We start from the raw sequence: 15,588 nt of genomic DNA, 5'->3' as shown, positions 1-15,588 counted from the left end.
TCCGGGAGCGGCCAGCTTTAGAGAAGTAGCGGCGCGGGTCGGCGCTGTTGTTCGGAGGGTGGTTAGCGCGCCCTTCCGCGCCAGGGCTTTCCCAGGCAGGCTGGCCCCGGGGCTGAACTGCTGCTTTCCGCATTCCGGTCGCCCTTCTCTCGCCCTCCCTCCGCCGTGACTCCGCGGCTGGCTTGGGCAACAGCTGCTCCTCCGCGCGCCGTCCGCACCCTTCTAGTCCTTAGCTTACCACACCCCACCCTTTATTTTCACTGGACAGTTTTATCTGACTTTTAATTCAGAACAGAACCTATTTTCATGTCGAACTTTCCCAAGCCCACTCCGTGCCAGCTCCTCTTGTCCTCCGAACACATACTTGAAAACGAGTTTTTGCGCACGCAAACTGTAAGTTACAGAAGCGTGTTTGTTTTCGAAACGTCCCCGGTGTCTAAGGTTACCACTGGTGTTCTGTTCAATCTCATACAAAGCGTGCATTTCATACCTATTCGGCACAGTTTACTGTGATCTGATCTTGGAAATACCTACTGGTTTGCATACCTTAGTGACCAGGGTGGACTAGTCTTATTTGTTTTGCCGTCTAGTTAATACTGACCTTGTCTTGGGGCATTTACTTTGGGGGAAAAAAAGCGTTTTGTGTGTGTTGATAGGACAACCTGACATTGAAGTGCTATTCCAAGTTTCTCCTGATTTTTAAAATCCTAAATGGAGTCGCTTCTTTCTGATGCAGGTCATCTTACAAGTGAAACACGTCTTGTAATTAAAAAATAATAATAATATAAATCACGCGCTCTGTTGAAAGCAGCAGCCAGGTTTCAAGATGACTTGTGTACTCTTCTGGTTAGTGTTTACTTCTCCCTGAAATGTTTTTATGGAGTAAGATAGCCTCCCATTTACCTACTTCCTTAAATAGAAATGTCAGGGACCTAGCCTATTCAGTTGTGGTCACCTCAGGAGGGAAGGGAAATTCCCATTAGTTTTGGTGTGGGAGTCCCATCACTTCCTGCCCTTTAAGTGCTGTAGACTCCATTGCTATGGAATCCGTTTCTCTCATTTCCAGCTTCTTAACTCATCTCAGTGGTTTATGTACAGTCTTGGTTGGATTTAACTCTGAAATTTGAAATCATAGGTTTCTTAACCAGCCACTACATGAACATTCAGCTACGCCTTTATCACAGGTTGGAGTGGCCCAGGAAAGAAAAAAATGGGAGTGGGACGGAAAAAAAAAAAAAGGCTGGTTGAAAGTAGTAAGTGTTCAGTGGGGGGACTTAGTCCTTGTCTCAAAAGAAAATGAGATGAAGCCCTCAGATTCAAGTACTCTAAGGGTTTTACCATGAAAAAACCCCAGTAAAATATACTCCAGTAAATTTTCTAGCTGATTCCTGTCTCTTACACTTCATTCTTTGGAGGCTTCTGGTGTGGAGCATTAAAATTTACACCACAGGTGACTTGGTTTCAGAGCTATTTCATCTCGTCCTTAGGGATGTAGCAAGGAGGGGAGGGTATCCCACCTTGGACTTTAAGTGAACTTTTCTTTAAATCTTGTAAAATGTGGTTAGAGTGATTTTATTTTGTCCATCTATTTTATCCATGACTCTGTTCTAGATGCTTTTTTTGGTATTTTTAAATTAGCTTGAGTTTATACTGTTAAACCTTTGTTTGACCACAGTTGATAGAAATTTTCACAAATGCTTGACCAACTCTACCATATGTAGGGTGACCGTGCATTGTATTACCAACTGGAACACTTTTGAGAGTGAAAGGGCATTAATAATTATGCCATGATTATAGGGTTTCAACCTCCCGGATGGTAATTATTACTGTGCTTTAGGGGTAGCAGCTTGTTTGAGTTTTAGAGCCTTTGTCTCAGTTCACTCCACTGCTTGGAATTCTCACTGATCGTTTTTCACTGATAGTTACTTGTTTGGATCTCTTGCCATTGAGATTTTCGTTTAAACATCACCTCCTCAGAGACACTTTCCCTTAGGTCAAGATCTAACCACTCTATTTCTGAAGACCTCCTTGTCTGTATTTTCTGCTGAACTGTCACTTCCATAACAGGGACCTGGCTGCTCTTATGTATTCTCAGTGCCTAGAAGTATATTTGGTACATAATGGTGCTTGTGAAGTTTGTGAAAGGGAGTGAAGTTGGAGCCTGCCTACACTTTGGGCAGAAAGTTAACAAATACTTTGTCCTTACTGCTCATTAATGTGAATGAAACCAAGTTTTAAGTGTGTAAAAAATGATACCTTGCATTCCCCCACTTTAATTGCATACACCTTTTGGTGGATAAGCAGGGTGGCCATTTATTATAACTCTTGGTAACAGGTATTTACATATTACTTTACACAGTTGCTAAATAAACCTGTGGAACTCATTATTACCCTGGACTGTTGTAGAAGTCACAAGTACAAATAGATTTCAAGACTTGAGATTCATCTTGGGATGATGTATCTTTTTACCAGGTAAATGTCTGGGCTACAGCAGTAATTTTCAGGATTTCTTCTTATAGAGAATATTTGTGATACTTTCACCTCCCTTTCAAAGGCAAATGCCCAGCTGAACTGGATACCTGCTCTCACCCTTCTTGAGGATATTTAAAACTGAAAACAAAATTATTTTTCCCATCTTCCTAAACCTCAAGACTTATCAGAATATATACAAATAGTAGATGTTTAAGTGATCCCTAACCCTTAAGTCCAGTTTGAGCGGCATTGCATACATATATGAAAATTATTAAGTCACATCTAAGCAAATACACCACTCCTTAAAGGCAGGCTGCTCAGTGGAGTTGCTAAAATAATTCAGTGTTTTCTGTCGGCTTTTTAGTTACATGACATTTAACTGTCCAGTTTTGTAACATTAAACAGCAGATGGTACATAATACCAAAACAATGAACTGAATGGTTCAGATTTATAACATGATGTTCATTTTCCTAGTAATATATATGCTTTCAAGACAGTAATAATTGGCTAGAATTATAATACCTTTTGTTTGTATTTTGGGTACAGTTTTTAATAAAATACATGTTGAGTAACCTGAAGGTTGAGTACCTCTAAAGTTGATTAATAAACTACCATGATGGGTTTTTCTTTGCAGATGTACTAAATCATTTGATGCTTTTAATAAGCAAAAGTATACTATAAACTAGTCCTTTGTGTACATGCAGTGTTTTAAGTATGACCTCAGTATATGACTCCTTACTTTCAGTCAGTGTATGTCTTCTTTTGAGTTGTTTATTGCAGGTATTTTGAAAGATTTGAGAAACCTTCATCAAAACATTCTCATCTCCCACTACCCCCTTCTTTTGTACAGGTTTCCCAGGCAGCTGCAGATTTGAAACAATTTTGTCTGCAGAATGCTCAACACGACCCCCTGCTGACTGGAGTGTCTTCAAGTACAAATCCCTTCAGGCCCCAGAAAGTCTGTTCCTTTTTGTAGTAAAAGGAATCTTTGAATGGTAAGTTTCCTTTAGAGGGTTTTTTAACTGCAGTGTTTATGGGGACAACTTTTAATACGTGTACTACCAGTTGATTTGGATTAATTCTGATGTCATTTCTCTAATAGAAACCAGCTGTAGCACAGCATGGCAAAGAATTAATTGGGAGTTGGGAATGCAAGAGAAATTCAGGAAATAGTTGAATAGACCTGACATGGTGTAGACATTTGTAGTGGGGGATAACAGGTTTTACTCTTTATTCTTGTTAGGTAAAGATACAAGAGAAATGAAGTGTAGGAGTTCATGGGGGCAGGCAGTGGATTTGATTTCAGCTTTCAGGATGGGCTGGTTTAAAGCATGTGTCCATATATTCCATTTCAAATGTCTGTGTATGCAAAAATGTATAATGCTAATCCAAGAAAGATTTTCACCAAAAAACATGCTATGGATAATTTTAATATGTAATCTAAGGGTGCTACCTTTTATAAATACACAGTACTTAAGTCAGAGGGTGTACTCATATTGACCTATGAGAAGCAACCTTAAACTAATAGTGTTAAAAAAAAAAAAAAGACTATGGGGGTGCCTGGGTGGCTCAGTCACTTGAGCGTCTGGCTTTGGCTCAGGTCATGGTCTTGTGGTTTGTGGGTTTCAGTCCTGAGTCAGGCTCTATGCTGACAGCTAGCTTGGAGCTTGTTTCAGATTCTGTGTCTCCTCCTCTCTCTGACCCTCCCCTTCTCATGCCGTCTCTCTCTCTCTCAGAAATAAAACATTAAAAAAAAAGACTATGGCACACACCCTTTACAAACATTCTAACTCCTCAAAGTTCAGGAAGCCAGCTTCCTAAAATACCATGTTACATAGCTGTGCCCTCCCTAATTAAGCTTTGTAGATTTGGGAGTATCCAGGAAGTCAGCATGTTTCCAGTAAATACAATGATTGGTTAAGATTCTGAAACACAAGAAACCACCTTTGAGTAACAGGTTTTCCATAAGGAAGTAGTTCTTTTTAACAGCCTAACGTGTTCATATTTAATAGTTAATAGTTCTTTGCTTCAGCAATACTAAATCTACATGGCAGTTTTTGGAAAATTCATTTTTATGGCTATCTTAAACCTCTGTTCCCCACTGTATTCATTTTATAAAGTGGTTTATTTTCATTTGATATAAAATACTGTTATGAAACAGGGCTTCTTACCTGGCTGTTAATAGTTTCATTTTGCAGGAGGTCTGCAGATAAGAATTTAAATCACTTGCTCAAAGTCATAGCTAGAATAAGAACCCAGATTTTGAAGTAAAATAATATCTACTAATTCTGGCAGTTTAATAAAACAGGTTTGTGGATATGATTTGAAACACCCTGGGCCAGGAAAAGGCTATTGGGATGTAAAAGTATTTCTTCTCAAACTTGAATGTATCTGCAAATTACCTTGTTAAAATGCAAATTCAAATTCAGTAGGTATGAATACTAAGGGCTCAAGGATTTTTTTTTTTAATGTTTATTTTTGAGAGAGAGAAACTGAGCACGAGTCGGGGAGGGCAGAGAGAGAGGGATGCACAGAATCCAAAGTAGGCGCCAGGCTCTGAGCTGTCTGCACAGAGTCTGACATGGGTTGAATTCACGAACCACAAAGTTGGGATGCCCAACCAACCAAGCCATCCAGGCACAGGGCTGAAGCATTTTTTACAGACGCCCAGGTTATACTGATATTGGTGGTCCTGGGCCCACACTGAATGGCTTGGGTGCATAGAATCTATATTTGAGTCTTTATACTCACATCTTTTAAAAATACATAGTTTTATAGTTTAAAGAAAATAGCATAGATGGCTTAGTAATAGGTTAGAATACAAGGAAAATACAAAGACCATGATCAGCAAATTTAGAGACAATCATTGTTAAACTAGATTTCCTTTTAAGAGGGGAAAAAAATTATGGGCTAGATTAGACAAGGAGTATGTATGGTTTTTATTCTGCTTTTAGAAAACACTTGAACTTTATGGGCACCTGGGTGTCTCGGTTAAGCAGCCGATTTTGGCTCAGGTCATGATCTCATGGCTTGTGAGTTTGAGCCCTGCTCTGTGCTGACAGCTCAGAGCCTGGAGCCTGTTTTGGATTCTGTGCCTTCCTCTCCGTTTGCCCCTCCCCCTCTCATTCTTGCATTCTTTCTCTCAAAAATAAAAATTAAAAAAAAAAAAACACTTGAACTTAATTTCATTAAAAATTCTTTGTAAATGAAATATTCAATGGCTGTATTACAGCTTAAACATTAAATATTGCTACACTGAGGCAAATATCTTGGTATTCCGATGTATAGTTTACTTGTTTCTTTAAGATAAATTTCTAGAAGTAAGATTATTAAGGAATGTCATTTAAAATTTAACAACACTCATTAACTGGGAACACACTTTCCACCTGGAGCTTGAGAGTGCTTTTCTGTTGAGCCCTTGCAAATAGACCTCAGCCTATTTGCTACTATTTTCTACTGATCTGTTTTTTTGCAATTTGCACTAATTCAGATAACTGGCTGAGATCAAACATTTTTTTTCATGATTCTGTTTAAGCCTCTTGAACATTTCATTCTAAAATAATAGAAATTTTCAAGTAAGTATAGAAAACCATGTACCTACCGTCCTGAAGTAAATAGTTTACCTTACTACTTTTCAAACAGAAATAAAAGACACTTTTTCTACTTTTCTGCACAGGTAACTTACTCTGAAGTGGGAGTACCCATGTTTTTACTACATATATTGTGTTTTGTGGTTTTAAAACAAAGTTACTGCTTTTTAAAGGACCAACTCTTAGCCTTACGATTTGTGTTGATCCTTGTAGATTGTTTTACCTGTTCTGCAGTATTCAGTGATGTGTGTAAGCCTCGGTTTATTTATCCATTCCCCTGCTGAGTTACATTTAGGCTATTCCCAGTTCTTTGCTGTTAAAACACCATGATAGTCAATATCCATGTATATGTTTCACTTAAAGGTTTATCTAGGTAAATGTTAAATGGGTGTCCAAATGAATGGGAACCCCCAAGTGTGGGGCAGTGTGGGGTGGAAGTTGGTGGTGAGGGAGGTGAAAAAATTCACCTGAGACAGAACAAAGATAGAAGTTGACTGCATACGCTGTAAGGGAACTGGCGGGCAGGCCAGCAGAAAAGCTTGTGCCATGAGGCAGTGGGACTGGAATACACCTTAAGGGAGCTTCAGGCAGGACTGCAAAGGAGAGGCTTTCGGTAGTGAGGAAGTGGGTAGGGCTGTTTTTAAAGGGAGAAGATGAGAAGTTATGGCAATGTATGGAATCTTCCTTTTGGTAACTGTGCCTAGTTGTAAGTAGCCCACTGGTTAATTGGCCTATGGATATTTTAAGGTGGATCACCTGATGGGCCTGTGTGTATTTAGGCAGGGGATCCGTGTGGGTGTTTTCTACACTCCATGGCCCAAGCCTGTTTGCCTGAAAGTAGCCTCTACAGTAAACAGAATTGGGATTGCATCTTCTATCTTAGTAGAAATTATCAAACTGCTTTCCTCAGTGCTACTGCTCATTTTCTAGAGATATTCAGATTTTTCTGAATTTAAGAGATTTTTATATTAACTTTTTAAATCTTTAAGTCTGTTTTTTATAAACCATAGGTGATTTGTACTTCAGAGTGGTTGTGAAAACTAAGAGAAATCTATTTTATATACCAGAGATCTATTCCTCATTTTAATCCTAGAAACCCTGTGATATGCCTGCTTTTTAAAAAAAAACAGGCTGAGTTTAATTGAAAGCATTGTATAAGCTGACATGCAAATGAATGCCCTTGAAGTAAAAGAATATGTATAACTTTTCAGAAAAAAATTACTGTGTTTTGGTACTTTTCCCTAATTCACTCTTTTCTTTTCCATTTCAGGTTTTCTAAGCCATTTTTCATGAACCAGTGCATATTCAAAGGAGAACTAAATTTGGAGCCTGTACGAAAGCTTATCCCTGTAACACGTGCCATACTATATAAACTTCTACTTTTGTCAGCCCTTAACATCTACCTCTCTGAATTTTCATAAACTTCTGTTTCCCAAGGGTAATTATTTTATATACACTGGCAGCCACATACAATAAAATAGTTAATGTAAATGTTTTTGGTTAATTACTGGCATTAAATAAGATTAATAGCAGTTTCCCATTGTCATTAAGAAGAGGTTTAAGTTTTAGTGCATGTTCTACAGCTCATCTCACATAATTTTATACCATACATATGAAAGATTATTAGCAAATTAAAGGTAAGTTGCAAACTTTTTTCTTTCAAGGTCAGGAGGAGACTGCTAATGCTAGTTTCTACTCATGAGTTATATCCAGGATTAACTTTGTATTTCTAAAAAACTCCGTTGTGTTACCATTACACCTAGAAATTAATTAATAGACTGCTCTCTTAATAAGGATAGTAAAGACTGGACATGGGAATTATATTAGATGTCAAAAACTTGAGAGCTTTACACAATTCTTGGATGGAATATTATAGTACAACGTAATGAGGCACAAAATACCAGAAAAAAGGAACTGAAGATCAGTTTCAGTAATTTGCAACTCTGCCTTAAGTCTTTGGTAAAGCGCCAAATTTTTGCCATTCTGAAAGTCTTAAGGAAATCTTAAAATAACCCAGAAACCTTGCCTCCCAATATATTTTTTAAACAAATTAAAGCGATGTGCCAGATCCAAGTTTATTCTGGTAGAAAGCCCCTGGGTTTATCTACCAAGGACTGTATTTTCTCTCCAGACCAAGTGTTCCCTGCAAGTACGCATGGAAACTTAATTTGAATTTTGATTCCAACTTACAATACCTAGAAATAAGAAAATTAAGTTTTAGGAAACCTAAACTGCAATTTCTAAACTCACTAAAATGATTTTTATTGGTATTTGCTACATAAACAGTGAATGATAATTCATGGCACTTGTCCAGACATGAAAGGTTTATGAAACCAAACCAGTAGATACCATTCTGAAAAGGTCTTCTGCCATAAATCCAAGATGGCCCTGTTTTATTAGCACAATCCAATACTATTCCTTCAGTACTTTATAAATGGAATTTTCTTCTACTTGTATCCATCTCCCGGGGCTGAAAATTAGAAGGGGAAAAAAAAGTAAACAATGCTAAAAGAATCTCTGGGACTGAATAGTTTTTAGAAGGCCTCGTTCGTGTGTGTGTGTGTGTGTGTGTGTGTGTGTGTAATATAAAATTTTAAAGTAAAAGTACTTAAGTGAAATATTGCTTATTAGAAGAGACAAGTTTTAAAATACTGAAGTTTTCATTTAGGACTTAACATGATCTCCAAATGTTTACAAAACCTCTATGGCAGTTCTCATACATACAGCAGAATCATAACACAGGCTTATTAACAGTGCTAGGCCCCGTTCCCTAAGTTGCTGATTGAATAACAGTTTGCCTTCCTAACAGGTTCCTAGGTGATGCTGTTGGTCTCGCTCTGAGGACTAGTGATCTTTAGGATACTTCAAATAAACCAGTGTTAGTCACCAGACCCAAATATCCTATCAGAATTGGTTCTTTCAAGCTTGAGGAGGTCATAAACATAAGGTGTAAGCACTCAAAGCTTCAAGTACATGAGTTCCTTCTCATTCTGTGCTTTTGAAATTATCTAAATGGCTCTTAAAAGAATAAGGCACATACCTTATGGATCCATTCATATTCTCCATATTTAGAATCAAAGGTTCCTTTCTGAAGAGATCTTAATTTTAAGGTAAAACGTGGTCCAAGTTCCTGAATTCCCACTTTCTTTTCACTCTTGAATATGTACCTTCAAAGATGGAGAATTAAGGAAAACAGTCTAAATGAACCAAATTAATTTCTTTAATGTAACACAGTTCAAAAGATCTTTCTCATCTACAATACTTGTTACACAATACATTAGAAAACCTTTTACACTGAAAATGTTTTCATGATTAAAGTCGGAGTCCAAGGAGTTAAAGTGCCTTCCCTACCTGTGAAACCTGAAGAAGATATAGTCCCGTTGATTGTGAAATGTGGCAACTTGCCTTCCAATAAACTGAGGATTATGGGGAAAGAGAGATGCAAACATACGTCCAACAGAATGACCCAGCCGCGTTGTAAAGTTATTCAAAATGATTTCTGGTACGTGTTCTGTAGGGTCTTTGCCTCTCCTCTAGAAAAATGATGGAAAAAAAAAGGAATTAATATCCTTATTTCAAGTTTCAGAATTTACAGGACAAGCGGGATTTAAAGTTCTTTTTAAATGATAAACTACCACAGATAACTTATCAGCTCCATGAAATAAAATACATCGAAAATAATTTTAACATGCAGTGGCTGTACCAAAGTCCTACTAGAAAAGAAACTGGTTTCAGAGTTAATGAAGGCCATGTTCATATCTGTCATAACTCAATTACGTAAGAAAACTACCAGTGAACAAAGCTTGCTTTAACCAGGAGAGCAAATGGCATTATAAAAGTAATTAGATCTATAGGAGTTAGAGTTTACTAATCAAATACTCCAAGACTAATGCCAATCAAGGAACACATAAAACTTACCTTAATTTCTTTACGCAAACGAACACTGCTCATTTTAAAATGAGCAGTTGGGCCACTAGGCAAGTGACTTAGAATTAATCCATCTGTTCATAAAGTTAAGAATGCACTGGACTTGGTTATTTCAATCTTAAATTGTGTAAGTAATGGGTCCTTTAGATGTCCAAAGTCTCCTAAAATCTGTAGCTAGATGAATAGGTAGACACATGTATTCCTTCTGTGGGTTAAAAGAAATTTTCTTACCATACCTAAAACTAAAGGCTCGTAAGTCAACCCAAACATTTCAAAAAAATAGATAACCTATAGTAGTCCCACTTTTTGTCTTTTCACGATACGATAAATGCCTCATCACCTTCAAGACGGTATGTTGCATATTCAACAAAGTTTCTGAAAAGAGCTTATATCCACTACCCTAGTAAGAATGATAAGACAGGATGGAATTCTAAAATGTTTAGACCTTATAACCCTAAAAATGCACACATTTATACATACACATTTGTATGTACATTTTTTGTACATTTGTAAGGTTCGTATGTGTTGTCAGCTTTGAAATACTGTCCAGTAAGATGAGAGACTGCTCTCTTCTTGAAATCAAGGTTATTAGTGTTACTCAAAAGACCAGCTCTTACTCTTGGGATTACTGTGCCACAAACTGAATCAACTATTTAATAACCATTTACTGATTATCTGCCAGAAACAGACTTGTGCTAGACACTCTAAACTACAAATGAAGTATACGACCCCTACGTACAATCAGCAAGTGTAGCAGTGCAAGAACTTTAAAAATCTGGAATGCAGCTAGCTGAGACAACATTCCTCAAATCTTCAGTATAGCACTCCAGCCCCAAACCACCTTTCTAATCACTGTGTCTTCCCCATGTTTCCTAACTGGTAGGCACTGACAGTCATACACCATACATATTAATCCTATCATGTAATTTTTGTTCATGCTATTTCAAACACCTGCAACATTTAACTTCTCCATTAAGGCTCACTTCATCAATGATTTCCTTTAGGACTGATTTTATATATTTGGGTGCTTCATGTTGGGGGCTATTTACAAATGTTAGGTATTCCTGTTGGATTGTCCCTTTTATTACGATACAGTGCCCTTCATCTCTTAACACTGGTTTAAAAGTTTGTCCAATACAAGTACTGCTCCTCTGGCTTTTTTGACATCCATTTATAGATGTTTCATCCCCTCACTTGAAATCTGTATGTGTCCTTAGGTCTAAAATAAGTCTCTTATAGGCAGCACATAGTTGGATCTTGTTTCTCTATCCATTGACACACACACCCCCCCCTTAAAGTAGGCTTCATGTCCAGTCTATAGCCCAATACAGGGCTTGACCTCACAACCCTGAAATTAATGAGTCAGACACTTAAACAACTGAGACACCCAGGTGCCCAATACCCCATGTCTTTTGATTGGAGTATTTAGTCCATTTACATTCAGAATTCTTGATAGATACGCATGTAGTACCATTTAATACCTTTTGTCATCGTTTCTGGAGATTTTTCTACTCAAAGAGTTTTCTTTAATATTTCTTGCAGGGCTGGTTTAACAGTCACAAACTCCTTTACTTTTTGTTTGGGAAACTTTTCTCTCGTCTTCTATTCTGAATGATAGCCTTGCTGGATTTTTTTTGGCTGTAGATTTTTCCCATTCAGCACTTGGAATACATCATGCCACTCCCTTCTGGCTTGCCAAGTTTCTGTCGAGAAAGCTGCAGCTAGCCTTATGGGTCTTCCTTCTAAGTTAGGGACTTCTTTTGTCTTGCTGCTTTTAAGATTTTTTTTTACTACATTTTGCAAATCTAATTACAATGTATCTTGGTGTTGGCCTGCTTTTGATTTTGATCAGAGTTCTCTCTTCCTCTTGAATGTGGATGTTAATTTCCTTCTGCAGATGAGGAAGTTTTCAGCTAATATTTCCTCAAATAAATTTTCTGCCCCTTTTTCTTCTTCTGGCACTCTTACAATATGAATATTATTATGTTTCATGGAGTCACTGAGTTCCCTAAATCTGTTCTCTTGTTCCAGAATTTTCTATTGTTCGGCTTCATTATTTTCTGTTATTTTGTCTTCCGCATCACTTATTAATTCCTATGCTTCTTCCAGCCTTGTAATCACTGCCTCTAGCCTGTTTCCAATCTTAGTTACTGCATTTTTCATTTCTGACTTTTTGAACTCTATTTCTGTGGTAAGGGCCTCCCTGAAGTCTTTCATTGTTTTCTCAAACCCAGTGAGTATCCTTATGATTGTTGCTTTAAATTCTCCAGCAGCCATGTTACTTATATCTCTTTCACTTATCTTGTTCTTTTACTTGGGATTAATTACTGTCTTGGCATTTTTTCCAAGTCTCTGCCTTCTTCTGTATGTTAGAAAAGCCCGTTATGTGTCCTGCTTCTGAGAATAATGGCTTTATGAAGAAGAGGTCCTATAGTGTCCAGGGCCCGGCACTTCAGGGAGTATCTCTTATGTGCACATGTGTGCTCAGCTGTTGTGTTTTGGCTGCTCTATCCATCAGGCCAGTCATCTGCAGAGGCTGGTCGTGCCTGCAGGGGGCAATGTCTGGTACTTGTCCAGAATGTGGTCAGTTTTGATTAGGTATGCTCTGAACTGCTTATCAAATGAGACCTGATACTACTTCCACTAGAACTGAAGCCCCACAAAGTGATCGGGTCAGGAGATGTGGTGTGGGCAGGGGTTTCTGCTGGTTTACTGGGAAAGGGGCTTGCCACATTGGGACTGACGCAAGCTTGGCCAAGAAGGGCAGTACTGTTATTAAGGTCCACTTCAAATGCCACCTCTTCTTACATAGTTAATTATGTTTTCAATCTCAGTTGCCACTGTTACTTAACAACCATAGTACTTATCACTTATTTGAGTTATAATCATGTAAATGACTTTCTTCCCAACTAATCTGTTAACTCTTGGAAGATAAATTTGTTTCTGATAACTAGTAGTGCCTACCTCACAGCAGATTATTTGTAATGTTTGAATTCTTTCCTTCTTTTCAAAAATTCACCACAGGTTCAACTTCTTGAGGTACAGCCAAAAATATTTCTGGATCATTTGAACATTGAAAAAAATCATAAAATCTCACTGGAGCTAAGAGAGGTAAAGGTAATTTTTTCCAACCTAAATCCATACTTCCAACCTAAACCAAATCTGCAACATCAAAATATTTGCAGATCCCCAACTTTCTAGAACATTCCCACTCAATTATGGTTTCTGTCAAAAGAAAACTACAAAATCCAAAATGATCAGTTCCTAAATACATTGTACAAAAAGCTTTACTTCTGTTATTGCTAATTCCTAGCATAAATCCTGAAGAACAGTTCATTATCCCTATTTCAGTAACAAGGAAAAGAGGCTGAGAAAGGTTAGGTAGATAAGCTCAAATTTTAGAGCTAGGTGTCAGGTGGGATTACACCTGTGCCCAAGCCTTGACGCATAGAGATATTTTGTAATGATGACTAGGGCGAAAAGACTTTTAGTCCCCAGAGGCCAAGAAAGCCAAACAGCATACAAACTGTCAAAAGTATAGCACAAAGACTTACCGAACTCAAATTTCCATTTAGAAATAATGAATAGAGGATGTAGGTGTCTCCAGGAAAAACTTCTGTGCTTCCCCCTATATCATAACATTTACTAAAAAGCCTATAAGGTATTATGCATTAAAAAACATAATACATTTAATGTGATCTTTGTGAGAACCCTAAAGATTTAGGTATTATTTCCTATTTTAAAATATAAGGAAACCAAGTGGCTAAGAAACTTGACAAAAATCACACGTAATGAAGTCTGTATTTGACATTACATCTCCCTGACCAAAAGCCACTAGACTAGTTAAGATGGTTGACAAAGTTCTTTTCCAGAGTTAAGTCAAAAATTTCTATCTCCATAAATTCCCACCATTTGGCACTACTCTTTTATACAGCAGCCCTTCCAGTATGTTGTCATGCCCCCATATTCTAATTTCCCACAGGGTGAATATCCTCAATTCTTTTTTTTTTTTTAATCTTTTTAAATGTTTATTTACTTTTGAGAGGCAGAGAGAGACAGAGCACAAGCAGGAGACGGATAGAGAGAGGGGGAGACACAGAATCTGAGGTAGGCTCCAGGCTCTGAGCTGTCAGCAAGGAGCCTGACACGGGGCTCTAACTCAAGGACCATTGAGATCATGACCTGAGCTGAAGTCGGATGCTCAACCAATGGAGCCACCCAGGTGCCCCTGAATATCCTCAATTCTTTCAACTTTTCTCCAAGTGTCATCATTACGGGTCATGACTTGTTATTTATAAGCCCATATTAAGTCTCTAGGAATCATACATCATTTCTATTCTGTGCTTACAAATTATTCTCCCTTTAATTATCTGACATGTTTTTTTTCTGGATCATGGCATATTATTAACCAGCAGTCCTTTGTCCCTCCTTCCTACACTTGCCTGTCTCCTATCTTTCCCCAGAGTGCAAAGTCTCATTTACACATAGTCTTTGAAGCCAGGATATCTGACCTTATTCAGAGTTTCCAGGCCTATGTTAACAATCTTTTAATCCAAGATCGACTTCCAGGGCCCCTTACCAATGTCCTCAATTAGTCTTGAAGACCTTTCTCTGTTAACAAAGAACACAAAAGCAATTTAGAAGGTCTGCTTTCCTAGTTTCTTTCACCAATACTTCGCCATCAACTAATTACTATATATCAATTAGAAAAGAAAATTAAGTATTTTTGAAATTATAAAAATCAACATCCAGGTAGGGTTATACTTCTAAAAATTCTACTCATTAGGACTTTTAGAAACTGCTGTGTAGCCCCTCTGGAAAACAGTGTGGAGATTCCTCAAAAAATTAACAACAGAACTCCCCTACGACCCAGCAATAGCACTGCTAGGAATTTACCCAAGGGATACAGGAGTGCTGATGCATAGGGGCACATGTACCCCAATGTTCACAGCACCACTCTCAACAATAGCCAAAACATGGAAAGAGCCTAAGTGTCCATCAACTGATGAATGGATCAAGAAGATGTGGTTTATTTATACAATGGAATACTACATGGCAATGAGAAAGAATGAAATCTGGCCATGTGTAGCAACATGGATGGAACTAGAGGGTGTTATGCTGAGCGAAATAAGTCAGGCAGAGAAGGACAGACACCATATGTCTGCACGTATAGGAGGAACTTAACGGAAGCCTATGGGGGAGAAGAAGGGAAAAATAGTGGGGGAGAGGGAGGGAGGCAAACCACGAGAGACTCTTGAATGCCGAGAACAAACTGAGGGCAGATGTGGAGGGAGGGAAAGTGGGGTTATGGGCATGGAGGAGGGCACTTGTGGGAATGAGCACTGGGTGTTATATGGAAATGACAATAAACTATTTAAAAGAACATATTGTGGGAAATATATTTAAAAAATTTAGAGGTAAAAATTACAACTTACGAGATGAAAAATACACTAGGTAGGATTAATGGCAGATTACACAATGCAAAATAAAAGATTATTGAATATGAAAACACAGAAACTATCCAAAATGAAACACAGAAGAAAAAAAAAAACTGCTACCTAATTCTATAACCAAAACTTATAATCCTAGGACACCCAT

General features: G+C 37.8%; 2 protein-coding genes across 2 annotated transcripts in view; one reads left to right on the top strand and one right to left on the bottom strand.

The window, feature by feature from the left end:
- The first annotated feature begins 291 nt into the window (after positions 1-291).
- GNG5 (G protein subunit gamma 5) lies at positions 292-7,554 on the top strand. Its single transcript, XM_077771147.1, has 3 exons — positions 292-393; positions 3,324-3,468; positions 7,334-7,554. The coding sequence occupies exons 1-2, from the start codon at positions 307-309 to the stop codon at positions 3,447-3,449; spliced, it is 213 nt and encodes a 70-aa protein (XP_077627273.1). The 5' UTR covers positions 292-306; the 3' UTR covers positions 3,450-3,468; positions 7,334-7,554.
- A 746-nt stretch (positions 7,555-8,300) lies between these two features.
- Positions 8,301-15,588, bottom strand: part of RPF1 (ribosome production factor 1 homolog) — a 51,952-nt gene continuing 44,664 nt past the window's right edge. Inside the window, exons 7-10 of the mRNA XM_077771142.1 lie at positions 9,982-10,064; positions 9,415-9,596; positions 9,104-9,230; positions 8,301-8,533 (exon numbers count right to left, since the gene is read on the bottom strand). Of these exons, the coding sequence (XP_077627268.1) occupies positions 8,492-8,533; positions 9,104-9,230; positions 9,415-9,596; positions 9,982-10,064 (434 nt within the window). The 3' untranslated portion in view covers positions 8,301-8,491. The remainder of the gene's footprint in view (positions 8,534-9,103; positions 9,231-9,414; positions 9,597-9,981; positions 10,065-15,588) is intronic.

Source organism: Crocuta crocuta, unplaced genomic scaffold, assembly GCF_008692635.1.
Source record: "Crocuta crocuta isolate KB4526 unplaced genomic scaffold, BGI_CrCroc_1.0 scaffold125, whole genome shotgun sequence".
In the NCBI taxonomy this organism is placed as follows: domain Eukaryota; kingdom Metazoa; phylum Chordata; class Mammalia; order Carnivora; family Hyaenidae; genus Crocuta; species Crocuta crocuta.
The sequence above is the reverse complement of the archived record's forward strand: the minus strand, read 5'-3'. Positions and strand labels throughout refer to the sequence as shown.

What these genes read in the sequence shown, in the direction of transcription:
- GNG5 (XM_077771147.1), top strand. Translation starts at nt 307, where the DNA reads ATGTCGAACTTTCCCAAGCCCACTCCGTGCCAGCTCCTCTTGTCCTCC. An exon ending in AGTTTTTGCGCACGCAAACT is followed by an intron (nt 394 to 3,323) that starts GTAAGTTACAGA and finishes TCTTTTGTACAG; the next exon opens with GTTTCCCAGGCAGCTGCAGA.